Below are 22,971 nucleotides of genomic sequence, written 5' to 3' on the forward strand. Positions count from 1 at the left end.
TACTGGAAGGTACTGCTGAGAAAGGGTTGTCTCCCTACAGTCTTTCATGTGTTTTGTTTTGTTTGGGCTTTATATTTTGTTCTACCTTGCTCCACAAGACAGCAGCCAGGGGACTTTCTGGAAAGACCCAGGGGCGTACACCCGCCAGGAGGCTGCTCTGGCACTCCTCAAGAAGTCAGGAAATCCTGCTCCAGCCTCACCCCAGTGTCACTGGGAAGGCTCCCTGCCCATCAGCCGCAGTCTGTCACCTCAGCACTCTCTGACATCCCTTATGCATGACCACACTCTGAGTAGGCCGGAATCTTAGCCCCAGGTAGTAGGTAGGACATTCCAAGTTTCTTCTTTCCTTGGGAACACTGCTCCCAGGATCTCCAACACTTGTGTTCTATGAACAGAAATCGGAAAACGCTGTAAACAGCCAGAAGATAAATATTCGGTCTTTTGGGTTGTGTCAAATTCATAAGCTCTGCTCCTGGAATTCAAAAGCGGCCAGGGGCAAAAGGACAAAGAATGGATTTAAAATTTTATAGATGGGCAATAGCCAGATCTAGCATATGGTTGACAAACCTAAACTCTAGAGTTGCCATTACCACACTGCTAGGTAAAAAATAATAACAGTAATTTATTATAATAATTCCATACATTACTTTTCCATGTTCGCATATTTATGTGTTTCCTATCTATGGCCAACACAGATAATACATTTACAATTATTAAAGGCATTCAGTAATTATTTCTCAAACATTTGGTAAAGTTTGAGTTGCTCAAAAGTCTTGTTTTCTAATGTCAAGGGTCATTTTTCCTAGTCAGGACACTGGATACTGCTTTCATTAACTAGGTGACTCAGTCTCCCTAGAAGTCATCTGGGAGGTATTCAGTAACCAGACACAACACTGAAGATGTAAGCAGTGCCTTGCTTTTATGTGCCAAAGTGCAACATTCAAGAGGTTTCACTCATGTGACTACACTTAGCCCACCCAACACCGAGGCCAACAAGTTAATTAATGGTCTGGAACAGCCAGTGAGACTGGATTACGACTGGGCCTCCGTCAACCAGAACTCTTTCTTCTCCCTGACAGAACTTCTTTTTCCCTTCGAGACAGGGTTTCTTTGTGTAGCCTTAGCTGTCCTAGAGCTCGCTCTGTAGACAAGGATGGCCTTGAACTCTCAGAGATCCACCTGTCTCCAGAGTGCTGGGATTAAAGGTGTGCGCCACCACTGCCCGGACAGGCTAAACTTTAAACCTCCTCAGGGAGGTTCGGCCACAAGGAATAATTTATTTTCATTCACTTCATGCCCTGTCAGTTTGTACTGTCATCCTCTGACAGGATCTAGTACCACCTGGGAGGCGAGCCCCTGGGCACCCCATGGGAGATGTTCTCTATCAGGTTAGGTGAGGTGGGAAGGAAAGTCTAAAGAAGTATTTGCTTCCATGCTGTGGCAGGGTCTAGGACCAGCTCAGAGCAAACCTCTGGGCATGTCTGTGAGAGCTCTTCTAGGCTGGGTTAACTCGAGTGGGAAGGCCGGGGTACATGAGAATGGTGCCGTTCTACGGGCTGCAGCTGCAGACTCCAGAAGGATGAAGGAGGCTGAGCAAGCCACCGCCCCGTGCTTCTTTCTAATGACCTGATGTCTCGGGTCCCTGCCACCGCGCTGTCCTCGTCATGAGGGACTGCATCCTCAAACTACGAGTCATGATAAACCTTTGCTGAAGTTCTTCTGTCAGGCATTCTTGTTTTCAGCAATGAAAAAGTAACTAATACACACGCTTTGTCTGATTTTCAAACTAGGGGTGCCTTTTCTTCCGGGAGGCCTCATAAGCGCGGTCTCCTGCAGAACCGGGCTCTGCTGCTGTACAGGGCCACACGCACCGCTAAGGTGATCACACTGAAGGCCAGGCAGGACAGTGGTGACAGGAGAGGAGAAGCATGGTCATCAGGGACCGCCGTTGGGCAGCTGAGGTGACACACATCAAAAGCAGGGCCTGGCAGTCCATGGGCACACACTAGGTGTACCTTATCATTATAAAGTGTACTTCAATCACTGCTTGCAGGGCACGTCTCTTTTTTCTTTTAGTGAATGCTTCATATATATTCAACGTACCGATCGACTCACAGATAATTTCCTCCACTGTCTATGAACATATGAAATACAACAGTCAAGGATGGCAGGGACATGCACAAAGACAGAAAGACAAAGGACCTAACAGAGAAAACTATAATAGAGATGACACTGATTTTCAGGGGCCGAGCACAGAGCTGATATAAAGCTCACATTATCAGCTGAATTGACTATTGATGCAGTTCGTGTCCGTGTCCGTGTCCGTGTCCGTGTGTGTGTGTGTGTGTGTGTGTGTGTGTGTGTGTGTGTGTGTGTGGCGCGACTGAGGTGCTCAGAAAGGCAGTCCTGTTAGAGCAATCCCACAAAGGCGGCAGGGTGTAGCCTTCAGGGGAAGAGAAAGAGTACGCTGCTTGTTATGCGGCACTTATCAGGGCAAGATATACTTGTTGAATACTTTTGGGGTCAGACAGGCCCACGACCTATAAATGGTCTCCTCATCTAGGATAAAAATATGGAGTCCAAGGAGTCTGTCTTAGGGTTTCTATTGCTGCAACAAAACACCATGACCAAAAAGCAAGTTGAGGAGGAAAGGGTTTATTAGGCTTACACTTCAGCATTGCTGTTCATCACTGAAGAAGTCAGCACAGGAACTCAAACAGGGCAGATCCCAGAAGCAGGAGCTGATGCAGCGGCCATGGAGGGGAGCTGTTTACTGGTTTGCTTCCCATGGCTTGCTCAGCCCACCTTCTTATAGAACCCAGTACCAACAGCCCAGGGATGACACCACCCACCACGGGCTGGGCCCTCCCCCATTGATTACTAAATGAGAAATTGCCCCACAGCTGGATCTTAAGGAGGCAGTTCCTTAGCTGAGGCTCCTTCCTCTGATGACTCTAGGTTATGTCAAGTTGACAAACAAAACCACCCAGTACACAGAGTCCCACAGGAATGGCTTGATACAAGGGCCATGGGATCAGAATGGCCTAGAGAGTGCTCCTCATCTCAAGGGACTGCATGAGTACAAGTTAGCTCTGCACAGGAAATCACAGCATTTCTAGGGTACTGAACACAGGACTGTCAGTGCAGAAACCCCCTACTGTGCTCATGGATGAAGGACGGTGAGGCCTCTGTGCCCTGGTGCTAAACACTCTTCTAGGCCTTCTGAACCCCGCCTCCCACAGCACATGCTTCCTTGGATGAGATGACCCATGTTCATGCACACCAGAATTCCAGATGGAAAGGTAATCAAACCAGGAAATATTCCCAGCCCTGGGGAAATTGGATGCCTGTGGAAGGCAGACAACCTAGAAATCGTTCATCCACAACATAGTTCAGTTACGGTCCAACACAAGGTCTGCAAGCCATGGGAAGAGCGAACCTCAAAAACTAACAGAGTAACCCCACTGTTCTTCCTCAGCCATTAAGAGCTTCCTGTGAACTTTCTAGACATTTCTTCTGTCTCGGTCTAGATGTTAACACATGAGATCCTGAACACCACTTCTTAAAATAGCAAACAGAGGAAGTGGCAACTCTTGGTAGGCTCTACTGAGAAATGAGAAACTCATCATTCTTGCTCATGAAGAATTTAGGACTTCCCTTGATTTCTCTTCAAGAGGATGAAAGCCATGAAACCTAGTCTGTTTTCCAAGACATCTGCTGGGGATGCGACAGAGCAGGGATGTGCTTCTGAACCAGGTGACAAGCCTGGGCCTTCCTATACTGTCTGTCCACTTACGTGAGAGTCTTGTTTATTAACTCCTACTCCCAGCTTCCTGAAGTTGTGGGATCTGAGGAGCCCTTGTTTTCCTGAGACTAGAGCGAGCATAGACAACGGACAGCCACCCTTCCTGGTGTGCAAACACTGTTATCACGATGCATCCGTACTCTCCGAAGATATTTACCGAACCTGTCCACATGCGCCATGACAGATCTTTGGGACACAGAGGTGAGGATAAAGCCTCTGCCCAAAAGAGTTCACAGCCAGAGAGACAGCTCAATCTGTGAACGAGAAGGGCAGGATGAGTAACAACGGTGGGGGCCCAGGACAGACGGGGTTTCTGACCTGACTGCAGTGAGGTTATTATATCTGCCTCGAGCTAAGGCATCTCCAGTACTTGGAACCACACCTGACACCATGCAGCACTGTCAGGGATGAGTGAGGGAACCCGCAACATGGTGCTTCCTAAAGGAAGCTTCTGGGATTGAACCAGGCAGCGGAGATTAAGGGTGGACACCAGTGTGCATGCTCATAGGTGCACATGGATTTAGGGCAACCTGAAATTTACAAAATTAGAGGGGAACTGAAAAATACAAGCTGATGAATTCAAATGAATCCAACTGCCCAGACCCCAGAAGGAAGCTACACAACTCAGCTCCATCGACTTTACAACAGGTTCTCCTTGGGCACAAAGAGTTCACAAAGCACCACGTTGCTCAAAACAGTGGGTCTGTGAGGGGTGGAGGGCGTGCAGCAGGCGAGAGGTGGGGCACTGATGTGCAGGACACTTCAGGTTTACTGGAAATCCAATGTGAGAGAGACAGCCAAAGCTACTATATTCTACGTGGCTGCTGCCTGAAGTGAACAGTGAAACTGTGAGCCACTGCTTAAGGAACAAGAGATGACTAACAGTCTGCTCCAGCTTCCTCTGAATGCATGGGTGGCACTGGCCAAAGGCATGGCTCCGATGAGGGACCCTTGCTCCCATGTCTTTGCACAGTTCTCAGTCTTTTCTCTAAAATGCATGCAAATATTCAGCTGGGGGGGGGGCAAGGACTAGTTCAAACGTGGGGTGCTCACCTCCAGTCTACAGCATGTGGGGCAAAATGAAGCCAGATGAGCAAGTGGACTGTAAGGAGAAGAGCTCTGAGGAGGAGGCCACACACAGGAGAAGCAAGGGAACTGAGAGACACACAACCTTCCAGCAGGGAAAATGACCTCTCACCAAATGACAGTTACATGACATTAAGACTGGGAGAGCCAGGTGGCGGCGGCGCACACCTTTAATCCCAGCACTTGGGAGGCAGAGCCAGGTGGATCTCTGTGAGTTCAAGGCCAGCCTGGACTACAGAGTGAGTTCCAGGAAAGGTGCAAAGCTACACAGAGAAACCCTGTCTCGAAAAACCAAAAAAAAATCTGGGAGACTGCCAGCATGCTAACACACCTCTAATTCTTGCAAGGCTGAGGCTGGAGTTCCAGGCTAGCCTGGACTAACAGTGAGACCTTGTCTCAAAACAAAATCAACAAACCTCTGAGATCACAGTAAACATGATACAATCCATTATCATTCTGTAACTCAGGATCTTCTCTACAGTGCTCATTAGCATATGTAAGAAAGATCTAGAAGCTGTTAGAAAGCACACTAAAAAAATTTAAGGTGTGTGTGTGTGTGTGTGTGTGTGTATGCGTGCATGCGTGCGTGTGTGCGTGTGTGTGTGTGTGTGTGTGTGTGCGCGTGCGTGGTGCGTGTGTGTGTGTGTGTGTGCGTGTGTGTGTGTGTGTGTGTGTGTGTGTGTGTGTGTGTGTGTGTGTGTCAGTGCACAGAGTCCAGGTGCACTGGAGCCGGAGTGACAGGTGGCTCACAGCCACTGAACTGAGGTCCCCTGCAGGAGCAGTACTCACTCTCAATCACAGCACTATCTCCAGCTCCCCACTGGAGTTCACTTTTGTAAACAAAGGTCAGGAACATTTCACAATAAGTACATGCATGCGGTGGTTTGAAAGGGAATCTCCCCTACGGACTCAGAGTTAACACCTGGTTCCTGTCGGATGGCACAGTGGTGTGGCCTTGCTGGAGGAAGGATGTCACTGGGGGCAGGCTGTGAGTTTCCACAGCCTCCTGCCATCCCCAGTGAGCCCTTCCCCCTCAGAGTTCAGGACACGATCCCCCAGCTCCCACTGCCACACCCCTACTCTGCCGCCATGGACTCTTCTCTGGCTGAAACTTTAAGTCCAAACAAACTTTCTTCTGTAAGTTGCCTCTGTTGTGGTGTTTGTCTCAGCAGTAGAAAAGTAGCCAATGCAGGGACCACCTGCTTGTACAAACATCTGAACTCGAGGATCATCCATTCTAGGCCTCCTGTCACAGGCGGGGTCAGGAGGAGGGGAAGGAATGAACCGTCTGAGTCCCTAAGAGGGGTCTCGGCAGTCCTGGCTCAGGTGCTCCCCTCGGCTCCCACCCAAACCGTGGAGGCACTGTTAAATTTCTACGTTGTGATAAACACAGGAGACAAATAAAGCTTACCTAAATGTAAAGTACACTTGAACCCGAGCGTTAAAGCACAACCCATGAGGATCTGAAGACGACAGCCCAGCACACAGGAGCACCAGGTTCCCAGCCGTCCAGGGGGACTTCTCACTGCTACACAGGGTTACCTGCAGTGCAGACTAACTCCAACAACCACACACTTGTGAGTTCAGTTTTCTCTTGTAGAACCAAGAAGTCGTCCAAGCCTCACTCTCGAGGGCACTTTCAAAAGCATTCGAATTATAGAACTGGTCACCGAATGGTGGTTTTATTGATCAAACGTGTCTACATAAGGAAAGCTGTCCATCTCAAAACCACGTGACAGCAAATGAAGGGTAAAGGTTTCAAATGTGTCATTTTTATAGGGGACATGGCTTTTGAAAATTATTAATCTACTTCTCAAGTGAACAGAAGTCAAGACTGTAGAAAACTGTAATCAACAGCATCTGGAAAATGGACAAGAGAAATGCTGGGCTGGAGGCTGACGTCATAGTGATATTAATACCAATTACCCAGAACCCATGCAACTGCTCCCATTTAGACAGCTGTGCTCAGCAGGGATGCTGCTGAGAATATTAATGAAGAGAGGAAGACAAGACAGGAATTTAGGGAACTCACTCGCTGCCCCGTGCCCAGGAGTCACAGGAGGAGACACAGAGAGGGCTGGGACTCGCTCCCTTGCAAACACTGTGAGCTTCCAGCATCCCCTCCTGTGACACAAGCCACACAGAGCCCAGGGGAGCCCTGCGGAACCCCAGCACGCGTGTTTCTACAGGCGAGAAGGGATCGCTAATTCTATAACAAATCTACACTACAGGCTCTTTCAGACAACCTCATTTTTCCTTCTTTAACATCGTAGCCTAGAAATTATTGATGCTTCTGAGGTAACGAAAGCTGTTTTTGAAACTCGGAAACAAAGAGGTCAAGCAATTACGCAAAGAGGCTCTAAAAGCCTGCTTTAGTCCCATTTCCTAACGACTTACCTTAAGCTGTTGGGGCCGAAGGGCAATGTCCACAGGGTATTCTGCTCACAAGTTCCTGCAGGCTTGCAGGGAAGGGGCGGCAGAGACCAGCTGCAGGGGAGCAGCCAGAATTTAAATTCAGGTCCCCCAAATATTGAGTACTATGGAAGACAATGTGGAGGGGTTCATTACAGCAGTCTAGAGCCTCTCAAAGCTCAGCCCCAGCATCTGGAACTTATTAGAAGTGCAAGCTCACCCCAGACCCCTGAATCAGCAGCTCTGGGGTGGCCCAGCACTGTCTCAGCAAACCCTCCAGATGGTTCCGATGCCACTCGACTGGGCGAGCACTCTACTAGGCCATCTGCTTTGGAGAATTTCATGTTAGAAATTATTTTTCAAAAATCCCTAGCTTTACCGCTTACTGACGGATGATGTGGTCTTAGAGCAAACTGTGTACTCACTTAACCTTTAAGCATCCTTCTCTGGGACAGAGACATGACTCAGCAGCTAAAGCACAACTTGTGCGCGCACACACACACCACACACACACACACACACACACACACACACACACACACACACACACAATTAAATGTAATAGAAACTTAAAAATAAGTAAATATCCCTATCAGTGAAGTGGCATTTTCTATTCTCTTTGTCATGGGGTTATTGAAGGGTTTCCATATACAAGGCCTCCTACAGAGCAGTGGCCCATCACACAGGTTACAAGGGTCATGAGTAACCATGTACAGTTCAGCTTCAGTAAAATTTGACCCCTCAACTGGCACATCTTTTGCCAGACTACACATCATACTCATAGACAATGAGGAACCAGCTCAAGGGAGTTAGAGGAATTAAGGACGGTCACCCAGATAGTAACCCTGCGGTCTCCCAGCCCTACGCCCACGACTATCCCCATATCATGGACAGTAAGCATGATAAAAGCATGCACCCAATGCCTCATTCCTCTGTTCTGCACAAAGCTGTGTCCTCCTCCACACATCCAGAGAGGACGCGAGCACAAGGCCTTTCTGCTCAGGTCTGAGCACTGCTGAGCTGACTGCCCCATGCCGTGGAGGCTTGACAGTCTCTGCTCCATTGAGGAAACACAGAGTGCTGGCATTAACAACATGCACATCCCAGGTGAAAGATATTAATAATCTTACTCTGAAATACATGCTCGGGTGCATGGACACACATAGATGCCACCAGACAAGCAAGCACTTTAGGAGTGAACCTGGGCTTACACTAACATCATTTGTTTTCTTCCTACACATTCACAAATATGTTACCTCATCCAGTGACTCACCCCCCTCCATGACAAACTCCTATTTTGAGGCTAAATGTGTAAATTTATGGACAAGTATTATTTAGAGGCATTTAGTGAGGTGGCTAGTAGCTACGTGTGACTGCTGAGCATTTGAAATGTGGGTATCTGGGGCTGGAGAGGGGGCTCAGTCAGTAAAGTGCTTGCCTTACAACCACGGGAGCCTGAGTTCAAGCCCTAGGATGCATGAAGAAAAAAAAAAAAAAAACAGCCGAGTATGGCGGTGGCATCTGTAATCCCAGTGCCTTGAGGATGAAGACAGGGGGGTCCTTCAGGCTTTGCTGGACAGGCAGCCTAGTAACTAGTAAGTTCCAGGCCAATGAGAATCCCTACCTCAAGAAACAAGGTATAACGGGACTTAAGACTAAGGCCTAGCCTGCACATACAATGTACAGCATAGCACGGGCGAACACACACACACACACACACACACACACACACACACACACACAAACACTCACACACACACACACACACACTCACACATACACACACACACACACACACACACACACCATTCTGAATTCAGATGTGCTGAAGCAGAGACTAAATGTCGATATCAGTCTGATTAAAAGAAAGTAAAACTACTTTGATATTTTTAAAAGATTAGTAATATATTAGAAATCCTTGGTTAAACTATCAATTACACCAGTGTTGTGCTACCTTACTTGGGCTAGAAAGTTTCAAGTGGGTACTAATGACGTACTACTTCTGCTACTTTTAAGATTTGACATCAAGAAGAAAACGTTTACTTTCTGAAACTTTGTTTCTGTTTTTTGTTTCTGTTGTTTGAAAAACCACAGTAGCGATGGAGCGGTCAGATCTACCTGGGAGGTGGAGCGGGAGGAGGGGAGCCTGGGGTCTTTGAGAAGCCCCTCTTATCTGTGCCGTTTCTGCCCTGTCCTGCGCATCTCCAGCAAGCACCGACTGGACTGGGACATGGGAGCCAACATGGGAAGGCCGCCCGCGGTGTGCTCGAACACTTCCTCTGTGCTTCCAGGAAGAGGCGGGGCTGGCGACAAAGAGAGGTGCCAGCACACGGGAGCAGGAGAGGGCTTCACTTTGGGAACTTAAGTTTGCCCTTCTCTACCCACGTCAGGTCATAAACACGTTAACTAAACTACCAGTAAACTCAACTAACCAATGCTAGCCACGTGGCTGGGGACGTGTACCGTGGTCTAGCTGCTTCCTCCAGCATCGCCCCCTCCCTCTTTTGGGAAGTGTGACATGGCTGGGTGCCCACAGCTAATCCTCTAAGATGGAAGGAAAGGAACAGGAGCATGATCCCCAGGCAATGACACCAAGGTATTCTGACACAGTATTTTGGAAGTTTCCACAGCCAAGTTCAAGGCCAGCTTCAGCATGGCAAGGAGGCTCCTCTGCAAAGGAGAGTAAGGCAAGACTGTGTGGTGGTGGAACAGGCAATGCCAGGCGCCTGGGAGGGGAGCCGGCAGCTCCGACCTCCACTGAACTGTTCTGATACAGAAATGCAGGTGTGTCTCCTCAGCACCAGAGCTGGGCTCCTGGCAGCCTTTCCCTGGGAGGAACTTTCTCCACAGCAAGGAGATCTGCACACAGAACTGTGGGATCAACCCCATCCAGGAAGCTGGATCCTCAGCACCCTGCTGGTCAGAGGTCCATACGCCTGTAGGGAGTGAGGGCCCTGCACACTTCCTAGGCCTCAGAACGCTGTTTTAGGAGAAACTCTGAACTAGTTATATCACATTACAGGGGACTGAAAACTTCTAGAAAATTAAGTAACAATTATATAGTCCAGGCCTTCTTGGTTCTAAAATTACCTTCACAGGCAGCCGGGAGACTCTGTCCCAAATTCTGCAGCTCATTCATGCATCTACAAACAGCTGACTCAGACAATGTCCATGATGAAATGTCGCCCCATCCTATGGTCCCTGTGCTGGCTAGTTTTATGTCAACTTGACACAAGCTAGAATCATCTGAAAAGAGGAAACCTCATAATTTCCCCATAAATTCCAGCTGTAAGGCTTTTTCTTAAGTAGTGATTGATGGGGGAGGGCCCAGCCCATGGTGGGTGGTGCCATCCCTGGGCTGGTGGTCATGGGTTCTACAACAAAGTAGGCTGAGCAGGCCCTGGGGGAAAACCAGTAAGCAGCACCCTCCATGGCCTCTGCATCAGCTCCTGCCTCCAGGTTCCTGCCCTGAGTGAGTTTCTGTCCTGACGTTCTTTGGTGATGGACTATGATGTGGAAGTGTTTGGTCCTGGTGCCTCATTATAGCAACAGTAATCCTAACTAGGACAGGCCCCTAGCCCCCAAACAAAGCCTTTTTATATAAACTAAGCTTAAAGCTTGAAATTAAATCTCCATGATCTTAGTCCTGACCCTGGGCTGGTCTGAGAGGTGATATACTACCTACCTTTCATTGCACAGATAAAAATGTCAAAGGTCAGCGGTGTGTGTGTGTGTGTGTGTGTGTGTGTGTGTGTGTGTGTGTGTGTGTGTAAGATTTATTTGTGTGCGCACACGTACATATGAACATGCCGCGTGTGTGAGGGTACCCTGGAGAAGAAGGCATCATATTCCCTGGAGCTACAGCTGCAGGCACCGAGAGAAGCCCTGGGTCTGAGCTCCAGTGCTCTGTAAGATCACCAAGCATTGAGCCACTGAGCCATTTCTCCAGCTCGAATTTTCAAGTTTTTAATGAGGGTTTTTTACCTTTCTTATCTCTTTCCCTTCACAGTGGCAGGCTTAAGTGAAAACCTTTATCTTTGTCAGTAAGAGTGTGTGAGTGTGTGTGTGTATACAGGCACAGATCTCAGGAAACCTGACCAGGAATCTGCCATCCTGGCTCTGCAGCTTACTGTGACGCAGATCCAGCTACCAAGCCCCTCTAAGCCTGTTTCCTCCCCTGTACAGGAACTGCGAGGACTCACGAAATCAGCATCTAACAGGCATCGAACAGTGCCTTCTGCACAGCAGGGGACTGGCTTCTTAACTATTATTATTCCACCAAAATAAAAGTCGGGGAGCATCGCCCTGCTGTATAAAACAGTGGCCAGTCACTCTGCACGCACTTTATGGCAGGAGAAATGAAATACACCAGAGAGGCCGATCTCCATTTCTATAAAGCAAGAAACCAAAGCAGCTTAGCAGGAGAGTGAGGCAGTGGCAGAAGCCTGGAAGCCCCGGGGACACCTTAGGACAGTCACCCCGCTCTCCCTAGGATCGCGTTCCATAGTTTCCTTCTAGGTTACTCAATGAAACACGTGTGTAAGAGTGGGAGCCTCACCTGTGGGAACAGTTCTCTGAATCTCGGGAGCCCCTGTGCCTACCAGAAAGCCTACAGCTTGTGTGAAAAAATATACCAGAGTGTGGCCTTCCTCCAGCTGGGGAGAGTGAAATGTTCCCTGTCTGGAAAGGGTGGATGGGAGTAACACACACTGTGGCTACAGGAGAGCATTCCTAAGCGAGTCCTTTCATTGCCCGGGTCTTAGTACCTGCGAAGGACAGGCCTCTGTGTCCCGGTGACTACCCAGCAAGCCTGGCAGATAGATCTCAGTTCTCACATGTGCGGCCGAATGAACCAAGAAACAAATGAGGCAGAAAAACGTGTACAGTCACAAGTGCCTGAAGCTCTCAGGAAGAAAATGCCCTGATTTGGCCACCTGACAATGTGTCCTGAACCTCACACTACTGAAACACAGATAGCAGGGAAATGACTCACTGAATAATACCGACTGCTGCCCTTCCTTCTCAGGGGGCTCACACAGATTCAGCCCTTTCTCAGTGTGACTGAGTCTTCCAGGCTGTTAGGTCCTTGCCCGCAGACTTGTCCTTCAGGACCTGGGTCTTCCTTCACTCGGTCTAGCGAGTCTGGAGTAAAACGGTCCATGAATAGAAAAGGCCCTGACTCCTCCCTCTGTGGGACTGACGCACTGGGGGAGCCGCTGGAACCTGAGTCCTCTGGGGTCCTCTCCCCACAAGGGGCACAAGGGCGGCCACCTCGCTGCTTAGTGAACATGGGTGACTGCAAACATTCGAGTCAGAGCTCAAATTCACCTGTTAACGCTTTCAGTCCCACGACAGTATGGGAACGCCCAAACAATGTCCCTTTGCATGCAGATGTTCAGGCGTCCCCTGTCCTGCTGTTCTCCAACGGCCAAAACCCTCAAACTGAGGCCAGTGTTAGAGGCCCCACCTGCTCAACAAAAATGCCCCACACAGAAGCTCCACGCCACTGGGAGCGCCACAGCCTTCTCCTCTGGAGGGCTGGAAAGTAACAGTTAGGATTAGGTCTTCCCAAGGACAAACTGCCTTACAGTCTGGAGGGCAGAGCGGGACTCACCGTGAGCAGGCAACACACAGACATAAAAACACCAAGTGCTCACCGTGCATCACGCACAGCCACAGAGTCACCACCGATGGTGGAACAGGGACACAGATATCCTTTGCTTTCTGCTCCTGTGCAGAGACAAGCTGAGTCCTCTGGCCTCTGAGGCTTTGTGCTACACAGGACGCATGCTGTTCTTGGGCGGTGGTGGGTGGCGCACGCCTTTGATCCCAGCACTTGGGAGGCAGAGGCAAGTGGATCTCTGTGAGTTTGAGGCCAGCCTGGTCTACAAAGCAAGTTCCAGGACAGCCAGGGCTATTAAACAGAAAAACCCTGTCTTGAAAAACAAAACCAAAAACAAACAAAAAAAACCCCACAACCCCCCCCCAAAGGAAAAAAAAAAAAAAAAACCTTTCCAGCCAGGTGTGGCGGCCTACACCTGTAATCCCATCACTAGATTGGCAAGGAGACGGAGCACTTTGGAAGTCAGGACCCTACCTAAAAACAAAACCACCACCACCAGCAGTGGCCTTCCTAGCCCTAAGGGGGGTGAGGGATTACTGCTCAGGGAAACCTCAAACACGTCCCCGAGAAGAAACAGAGACACCATCACCAAGCACAAGGGCAAGTTTTCAGTTTACAGGGTGAGAAGGTTTGCAGAAAGCACTTTAAGATATATACACCAGAACATTCACAAACTGAGTAACTACCCAATTAAGGTAGAGATTTAGAAGGGAGTGTTCTATAACCATTAAAAATAAGGCACATGTGTGCTGGGAGACAGCCATTAGTTAGTGCTTGCCTGCAAGGCTGAGGGCCTTAATTTGATCCCCAGTCTCTCCATGTACTGAAGACAGGTGCGGCTGTGTGTTCTTACAACCGTAGTGTTGATGGGATGGAAACAGGAACTTAAGCTCCTTATACCTGAGGGATGAGACATGAGCTTGAGCTCTGATAGGCATTCGCACATACGTGTGTGTGTGTGTGTGTGTGTGTGTGTGTGTGTGTGTGTGTGTGTGTGTCTGTCTGTCTGTGCGCGCGCACGCACACACACACCAGCATAAATCCATGTATGGTTCTTGATGTGTTCTGGGAGAAAAATACTAAAAAATCCTTTATACCTGCACTTTCCAAAGCATGCGGCTGTACAGAGGGCTGAGCTCTGACATGCACAGAACACTCCAGGAAATACACAGAGCAGGTTAGTAACAATGGCAGCCTTCACGTAGCAGGACAAGCAGCCTGAGTGGGGTTCAGGAGCAGAGCATTTGGGGCCTTGCCTACAGGAGGCTTTGAATTGGATCCTGCCCCAGGGACGGGGGTGTACTACTTACATTCCTTATCAACCATTAGTTGTCCCTCCTAATGGTTTATTATTTTCTCCTAGAGACTATTTATACATAATAACTAAATGCTACTTCTTACAGGAAGTATGTTGCCTGTAGCTAACACCTCTCCGTATAGTTCACTCAAATGTCAGGCTTAGGGATCCTCACAAAAGCACAGGGACAACTGGTGCCCCACTGATCATCAGCACCCGACACTGATCTTGTGTCTGCACACTTCAGGGTGCTCCCCTGAGAAACAAGCTGTGCTCCCAGCAGCCTGCTGAGCTCCCCTTTGCTGTGGGCAGCTGTCGGCAAAGGCAGAGATCTGCCTGGTGAGTGAGGCTCCCCTGGATCCTGGCTTCTGATATCACTCTTATCTTGTTAGCCTCTGTGGAAGGAAAACCCCTGCAGATAAGAAAGGTGTCTAGATGTTCGGTTTCCTTCCCTCTCCAGCCTCACCTCTGCAGGTGCACAGGGCTAGACCGTTCCACAGCATGAGAAGTTTCCATGCCCCAAGAAGTGTTCCCCATGTACAGTGTAGCCAGCCCAGCCTTGTCTTTTGCTATTCCCCGTGGAAATGTCTGGAGTGAGATTTGAACTAAACACATAACTACAGCCTAAGCAGTGGGGGGGAAAAAACTGAAGACTAGAAACAGACGTCAATGTTTGAAAAGTCACTTTCATGTTATTTAAAAAAAAGAAATCGCACCACCACAAGCCACTCGGTCCTCTGAATGGCTATTTCTACACACCAGGAGAAGCCCCAAACACATTTAAGGCCATTCACCGGGGAATCCAAACCACACAACTTCCTCCAACTTCATATGCTGTTCACTCTAGGAAGCATGCAGGTGGCTCCGGCCACCAGGCTAGAACAAGGATCTAAGATAATGAACAAACTGTTTCTAAACATTATATCCCGGGGAGGGGGGGGGGGGGACGGGCTAAATGTCTAAGATGAAAATGAGCTGGGGGGGGGGGGGTCAGCGTACTGGGCTGAGCTTCAGCCCAGGGTGAGCAAAGCCATGTTGAGGGCAGTGCAATATAAGGCGACCTCCCTCATCACAAAGGAAAGCAATTCTGAAAGTTACAATCCCGTCCTCACAGCTCTTAATTGCCGGTGCAGTAAATTAGAAACCAAGCACTCTAGTACCACAGCAGCCACAACTGAACTTCCATGTTTAGAGAAAGAAGGAAAAAAGCGACATAGAAACGCGAGGCTCCCGCTGGACAATCCTTTAACAGACGATGTGAAAGGCTCGATTGTCCCTCTGCAGAGCATGCGGGTGGTTTCTGCAGCTTGCTTAAAATATTACATGCCTTTATTGTGCTAACGAAATTCCAAAGGGAGGCACAGCCCACTCCTAGACGGCTGACAGCACAACCACTTTGCACATTCTTGCCTCCCAGAGTCTACCGAGGCACTGGACCTTGTTCAAACGGCTATCAACTTGGCTAACGTTACAACACCAGCTTTCCTGTCAGGCGCCTCACAGGTGAGACTCTTCCCGACTCTGTTCCCAGCAAACTCCCCAACAGAAACAAACAAGGGGCAGAGAACACAGGCAGTCTAGAACGCTCCGCAGCATCCGCCGCGTTCTCTCGCTGACATAGATAACGTACAGAAGGGCTTAATTCTGCAGAGTGCTTTCTCTCCAACTCCCGATTGCTATTAAAACACCCCTGGCTGGGTTTATTTCTGAAAAATGTTGCAGCTAGGTGTAACAAAATTTTAAATGGTACCAAACTGTTTTATGCAAAGTTGCCTCCTGGAAACCTGCTCACCCACAAATGTCAACATTTCTCTCCTCGCCAGGAAAAACGGAAGTAGACTTTAGGTCAGGCTCCAAGGAAAGAAGACAGAGAAAGGCTCACCAGAGACAGGAGAGCAAGTCGGAAAGTCAGAGACGCGCAAGAGCCGCTGGACTCATTCACGCAGTCACAGCCCCAGTGGGGACAGGAGTCTTACCAGCACCACGCTCTCCGCCGCCTCCACGTCTCCCTGAGCTGAATCCTTGTACTGCAGGGGGGACTCGATAACCAGCTCCTTCTTGTCATTTCTGCCACTAGTCCTGTACTTATCAGCCTGCATTCTCCACCCAGCACGGTCCTCAGAAAGCCCGCAGCAGGCACGGTGGAGAGTCCCCGGCTGCTGGAGGCACAGGCACACCACTGGCCAGAGGAAGGGAAGGAAGCCTGCTTCCCAGGCACAAAGGGTCAGCCTCACTGGCTGGATGTGCAGAGCCTGAGGGGTGGGAAGGCATGGCCGAGAAGGCCAGCCTCCAGGGGTGTTACTACAGCTTGGAAAATGGGAGGCTCCCGCTCCTGGCCAAAGGAAAACAAACCCCAAACAGAACAATACACAGTGTACTGCCTCCGCGACGAGAGACCAGCCTCATTGTGTCTCTTCCACGTGGCGTGGCGTGGGCCAAGTCAATGTGAGTCCAAATAGTGCGGAGTTGAAAAGATCGCCTGCGGATCTCAGTGAGACTCCTTCGTAATTACTTCCACTCTGAAGCTCCCAGCCAGTCGAAAGTCGCCGCCGTTTCAGAATGCTTTCCTTTGCGGTACAGCTAAGCACCAAATACGCAGCTCCTGATCAAAGCAGGACCAAGCAAGCAAGCAAGGGTGTTCCTAGGAGGTACAGGGCAAGAAATCGCTTCTCCCTGAGGGACAGACAGCAGCAGGCAAAATCTTATGCATCTGTTTTATGCCAGGGAAACTATGCTGAATAAATTAATGTTCTGTGTAACAAAAGCATTTATCATGAACATTTTCTTTGCACGCACCAGCACGTGTGTGTACCAGGAGGTAGCGTGCCCGGTGCTAAGGGACAGAGAAGGTCAGAGTGGGCACGTAAAGCAGAAGTCTCTTCCCTCCAGAAGAACAGGAAACAGATGGGAAGTCAAGACAAAGGTAACCTAAGAAGAGAGAGACACTCACAAGCCCAGGGAAGCAGTTAGGTCACTATTCCAAGTCCTACCTGCTGCCCCTCCCCCAGGGTTCTTCCAGAAGTCGGTTACATTTATTTTTTCCTCATATTCATGGTGAAAGTAACTTTTAAAAACATCACTCAGCAACGGAGGAACTTGCTGAAAGGGGGCAGGAAATCATGCACTGACCGTGGGATTAAATATAATGATGTACTTCCAGGCAGGGCTTCCTGGAGCACCTCCCACTTAGTGCCTCTGTTTATTTCTTTGAAATCAGGAGGCATCTAGTAACTGAGACAGATTGAGTAACAGTTAGTAAACAGGGAACCTAATCCTAGAGCATCCACAGGCTCCAAGTACAGAATGCTCGGAACGGAAACCAGAAGAAACGCAGGTAAAATCCCCACCTCCACCCCACTCTTTATGTACAGTGACTGAGGCCGGAAGAGTGCTACAGAACTCCAGCAGGGACTGAGCAGCCACCCAGTGCCCATCCCCCACCCCCAGCACCTGTCACAGTCATTTAAACACCAGAAATTCTTTTGCATATGGGCATTAATTGTCCAATAAATAAATTACTGAGTCCATTTAAAAATTAGTTAACATGCTGGGTGTGGCTGCTCACACCCATAATTCCACAACTCAGGAGCCTGAGGTAGGAGGACGGCTAGCCTAGAATAAAAAGTGAGCTCCTATGGTCAAGAAAAAACAAAACCTAGCTTTTATACTAAATTCATTCTTAAAGAGTTGGGAACGGATCTCAGACGGAAGAGTGTTTGCCTAGCATGCACAAAGCCCTGGGTTCAATCCTCAGCACCACACAAACCAAGAGTAATCACAACACTATGGGGGTAGAGGCTGAAGGGTCAGAACTTCAGGGCCATTCCCTTCCTAAAATACATATGAAGTTCAAGACCCACCTGTCCCAAAATTTTAAAAAGAAGGAAAAGGGAGGGAGGGAGGGAGGAAATATCCAAGACTTAGAAACAGGGTAGGTTGTAGGTTATCTCTCAAAATTCAGGTTTTCTAATCAAAGCTACATTCTAAAATAATATGACCCATGAATTTGAAAAATAGATGTAAGGTTACAAGAGAATTTAATGGGGGGGGGGGTCAGTTACAGTCACGTAAAACTGAATGAAGAACTACCTCAAGATTTGGAAGTATCCGAGACATGAGAAACTAGGAAGGTGACATCACAGCATAACACAGATACCCACATGACCAACAGCTCAAAAACCTTTCCAAGTGGCTCACAGCATAGGCCAATTCTTCCTCAGATTCCCACCGCCACAAAGCAACCAGAATTCCTGCACTCTAAGGAGACACAACACACAAATCTGTTGAGCCAAACCAGGGTAGTATCTGGCAGTGATGTGAAGGTGTTCAAAACGTTACTCAAGAAGCACTGTTGACTGTGACCCTAGTGCTGTTTGCGCTCTTCTGTCTTACCTACTCTTCACAACTCTGTCTACCTACCCACTGTTCACAACTCTGTATAACCTACCTACTCTTCACAACTGTGTATACCTACCTACTGTTCACAACTGTGTATACCTACCTACTCTTCACAACTCTGTCTACCTACCCACTGTTCACAACTGTGTATACCTACCCACTGTTCACAACTGTGTATACCTACCTACTCTTCACAACTCTGTCTACCTACCCACTGTTCACAACTCTGTCTACCTACCCACTGTTCACAACTCTGTCTACCTACCCACTGTTCACAACTCTGTCTACCTACCCACTGTTCACAACTCTGTCTAACCTACCTACTGTTCACAACTCTGTCTAACCTACCTACTCTTCACAACTGTGTATACCTACCCACTGTTCACAACTGTGTATACCTACCCACTGTTCACAACTGTGTATACCTACCCACTGTTCACAACTGTGTATACCTACCCACTGTTCACAACTCTGTCTACCTACCGACTGTTCACAACTCTGTATACCTACCCACTGTTCACAACTCTGTATACCTACCCACTGTTCACAACTGTGTATACCTACCTACTCTTCACAACTCTGTCTAACCTACCTACTCTTCACAACTCTGTCTACCTACCCACTGTTTACAACTCTGTATAACCTACCTACTGTTCACAACTGTGTATAACCTACCCACTGTTCACAACTCTGTATAACCTACCCACTGTTCACAACTCTGTATAACCCAGCCCATTTCTCACACGGACAAACTGATGTGGTGTTTAAATGTACACAAAGGCCACAGGCAAGCGACAGCAAGGATCCAGTGTGCATGCTCCACCATGACACTCTGCTAGAAGGATGTCAGCCAGCAACTACCGATAATGTCACTGTTTGTGTTTGATCCTCTCGAGGAGTTTAGGAAGTAGTAAACAGTCTGCACGTGCTGGCACATCTATGATCACTTAGGGTAGCTCCTGTTGTTATCCCCAAGCTAAAGAAATAAACTTAGTCTTCAATCAGGACTCTGGCTTGACGGCCTAAGAGGGCATTCCCACCAACTGCCCAGTTGCCGTACAGACAAAGATCCCCACCAACTACAAAAACTCCTTCAGTGGCTGGGGAGTTTGTGGCTGTTCCTCTGCAGCCTCAGCTCCCTCAGGTGTGAGGTCAAAGCTAGCCTAGGCTACATTTCCTTCGGTGGCTGGGGAGTTTGGGGCTGTATCTCTGCAGCCTCAGCTCCCTCAGGCTGTGAGGTCAAAGCTAGCCTGGGCTACATTTCAAGACCAAAAGGGGAGGGCTGTGGAGACAGTTCAGCAAGCGTGAGGACCTGAGTGTGGGTCTCCAGCACCCATGCGAAAGCCTGGTGTGGCAGGGTGGATGTCTTCAAGCCAGCCGCTGGCAGGGGAAAGGACAGGAGGATTGTGGAGCTAATTTGCTAACCAGTAGCAGAATGCATGACCTCCGGGTTCAGCGAGAGATCCCGTCTCAAAAAATAAGGTGGAAAGCAATCAAGCGTCCCAGACACCTCTGGCCTTCACATGTATAAGAGACACACCTGAGGGCTGGAGAGATGGCTCAGCTGTTAAAGGCTAGGCTCACAACCAAAACTATAAGAGACACACCTGAGTGCACACAAGTACACACCTAAGTGAATTTGTACCTCTCTCTGTCTGTCTCTACACACACACACACACACACACACACACACACACACACACACACACACACACACTGTTCTCTTTTTGCTGACCATGACAGTTGTTTTCAGATATTTGTTTGGAACACCACATGTTCACGCAATCAGCCAGGCATTTTCTAAGGATTTTGTGTATTTTCTTTAAAAATTTAGCAATGACTTTATATCTCCTTTATTTAATTGGCTCTGAGTTTCTAGGCAGCCAGGACAGAAAGGCAAATATGATCAGTTCCATAAGGTAAACCATGACCAGGAGAGAACATGCCAGGTTTTAAAGGAAGTAAATCTTGTAAAAGTTTCTCAGGCCGAGATTTATGCAAAAAGGGCTGATGTGTGCAGGCCACGGTTCCCAACCGTGTCTACAGGAAATGCACTGCTGAAGTGCTGGCGCACGCCTTTAATCCCAGCACTCGGGAGGCAAAGGCAGGCGGATCTCTGTGAGTTCGAGGCCAGCCTGGTCTACAAAGTGAGATCCAGGACAGCCAGGGCTGGTACACAGAGAAACCCGGTCTCAAACACACACACACACACACACACACACACACACACACACACACTCGCATGGCTGTCAGACCCTGTCTTGGCTTTCTACTTACACTCCAGACCAAGTAAAGCAGTCACCCACCGTCCAAGACCGTTGGCACCTTCAAATGTCCCAGCTCGCTGAACAGGAAAGCTCTGGGGCTTAGATGTGACTGCTGGGTGACTCCCCAGGTAACCTCTCAGGATGCTTCAGACCTACGGCCACCAAGGAAGCTGAATGGTGCCGCACTCAACCTCAGATCCTACGGCTCTGAAGAGGATGTGGTTTCTCTACACCTCAGGACGAGATGACATCTGACCAGAGCAGCACCCACAGGAAATGCCATTTCAGAGGACAGGAAGCAGGTGACCACATATTCCTTTACAATCTTCTTTTTTTTTTTTTTTTTCAGTGTGTATTTAGTTTTTTTTTTTGTGATATATATTTTTTATTTTACAATACCATTCAGTTCTACATATCAGCCATGGGTTCCCCTATTCTCCCCCCTCCCACGCCCTCCCCTTACCCCCAGCCCACCCTCCATTCCCACCTCCTCCAGGACAAGTCCTCCCCCGAGGACTGTGATCAACTTGGTAGACTCAGTCCAGGGAGGTCCAGTCCCTTCCTCCCAGACTAAGCCAAGTGTCCCTGCATAAGTTCCTGGTTTCAAACAGCCAACTCATGGAATGAGCACAGGACTTGGTCCCACTGCCTAGATGCCTCCCAACCTGATCAAGCCTTTACAATCTTCTAAAAAGAGGTGGACGTCAGGCCTCTGGATTCAAACTACACCTATATCACTGAGTTCCTGGACTCGCTGACCTCAATGTTTCACACACCCATTGGTTAAATTCCAATAAAGAGCACACCCAGGATCGTGCAATCAGCTTTAAGGCAAGGGAAAACTCACATATGCGTGTATGTGTCTCTAACGTGACCGTTCCTTCTCTCTACTGAGGTGAACAAAAATCGTAAGTAGAAACTACCAGAATGCAAAGGGGGCAGACGGGAGAGGCTTTCCCACAGAGCTCGGACACTGTTCGGCTAGCTGGCCAAAAAAAAAAAAAAGGTGTCAGGAAATGACCCACACTTCTGAGAACCACCAAACCATGGTAGATAGACAGTACCAGAAGCAGCCAAATGGAGAACACTGGGATGAAGCAGGAAAGGACAGGCAGATGGAGGCAGGCACCGTGGGAGGAACAGGGCTCCTTACGGAGTCGACACAAGTTTGAAGCTCGACAAACTTTGTCCCACTAGATATTTGATTGAGTAAGCACAGAGATGAAACCCATTATTCTAATGTTTCTTAGTGGGGAATCCAAGACTGAACTGAGGCGGGGGGTTGTGAGCCTCTAAAATGATGAAGCTGTGTGTGCCTGTGAGTTCTCTGAGGTGAGGCTTATCAAGTTCTCGGGAATATTGGAAGGAGGAGCTGCCCATCACCGCAGGAAACCCACAAATCTCATCACACTGACAGGTCCAGGTCCCACTGATGTGGGGGTAACAGCAACTTCAACAACCAGTAGAGAGCATCAGGAAGTGGGTCACAGGAGGCCTCGTGACCAGTGGTCAATCATAAGCCAATACAGAAAGCTTTGAACCAGGGCAGATAATACACCCGATGAACACTGCCGCCTGACACATCTGTTAACATCTGAAGCTATAGACAAAATGCTCACGGTATCACACACACGTAAGATTTCAAAAATACAAAATGTGGCCACTGGTTCTCTTAAGTGTGTGGAGCCATCTGTATTTTTTTTTTCTCTAAAATCATCCACATTTTGTAAGTTTTCTTCAAACATTCATCTTACTTTTCCAGGCAGAAATGAGTGAGAGCTGGCAAGACGGCTCATGAGGTAACTACCACACGGAACAAACCCAGGACCCACACCCAGGACCCACACGGCAGGAGGAGAAAACCAACCTTCCACAGCTGTCCTCCGACTTCCACACCATCCATGTGTGTGCGTGCACACACATATACACACACAAACAAAATAAGTGATAAAAATGCTTTTGAAAGGATAAATGAGTGAACTAGATTGTGAGAAAATGAATGGACTTGCCATAATATTGAGCAGGTCCACACAATCTCAGAAATAACAAAACAAAAACGCACATTCTCTCATATGCAGACTCT

General features: G+C 48.6%; 1 protein-coding gene across 23 annotated transcripts in view; it reads right to left on the reverse strand.

Annotated features, from left to right (window-relative positions):
* The window catches only part of Dock9 (dedicator of cytokinesis 9), a 279,931-nt gene that overhangs the window by 161,358 nt on the left and 95,602 nt on the right, over nt 1-22,971 (reverse strand). For 5 of the 23 annotated variants that reach the window (XM_042285367.2, XM_076545588.1, XM_076545591.1 and 2 more), the window contains exon 1: nt 16,200-16,458. The exons of 17 other annotated variants lie outside the window; for them this stretch is intronic. In XM_042285367.2, coding sequence (XP_042141301.1) covers nt 16,200-16,322 — 123 coding nt within the window. In that variant the 5' untranslated portion in view covers nt 16,323-16,458. Of the gene's footprint in view, nt 1-16,199; nt 16,498-22,971 lie in introns of those variants that run through there. One more of the 23 variants, XM_006978769.4, reaches the window with a different exon arrangement.

Source organism: Peromyscus maniculatus, chromosome 9, assembly GCF_049852395.1.
Source record: "Peromyscus maniculatus bairdii isolate BWxNUB_F1_BW_parent chromosome 9, HU_Pman_BW_mat_3.1, whole genome shotgun sequence".
Taxonomy (NCBI): Eukaryota; Metazoa; Chordata; class Mammalia; order Rodentia; family Cricetidae; genus Peromyscus; species Peromyscus maniculatus.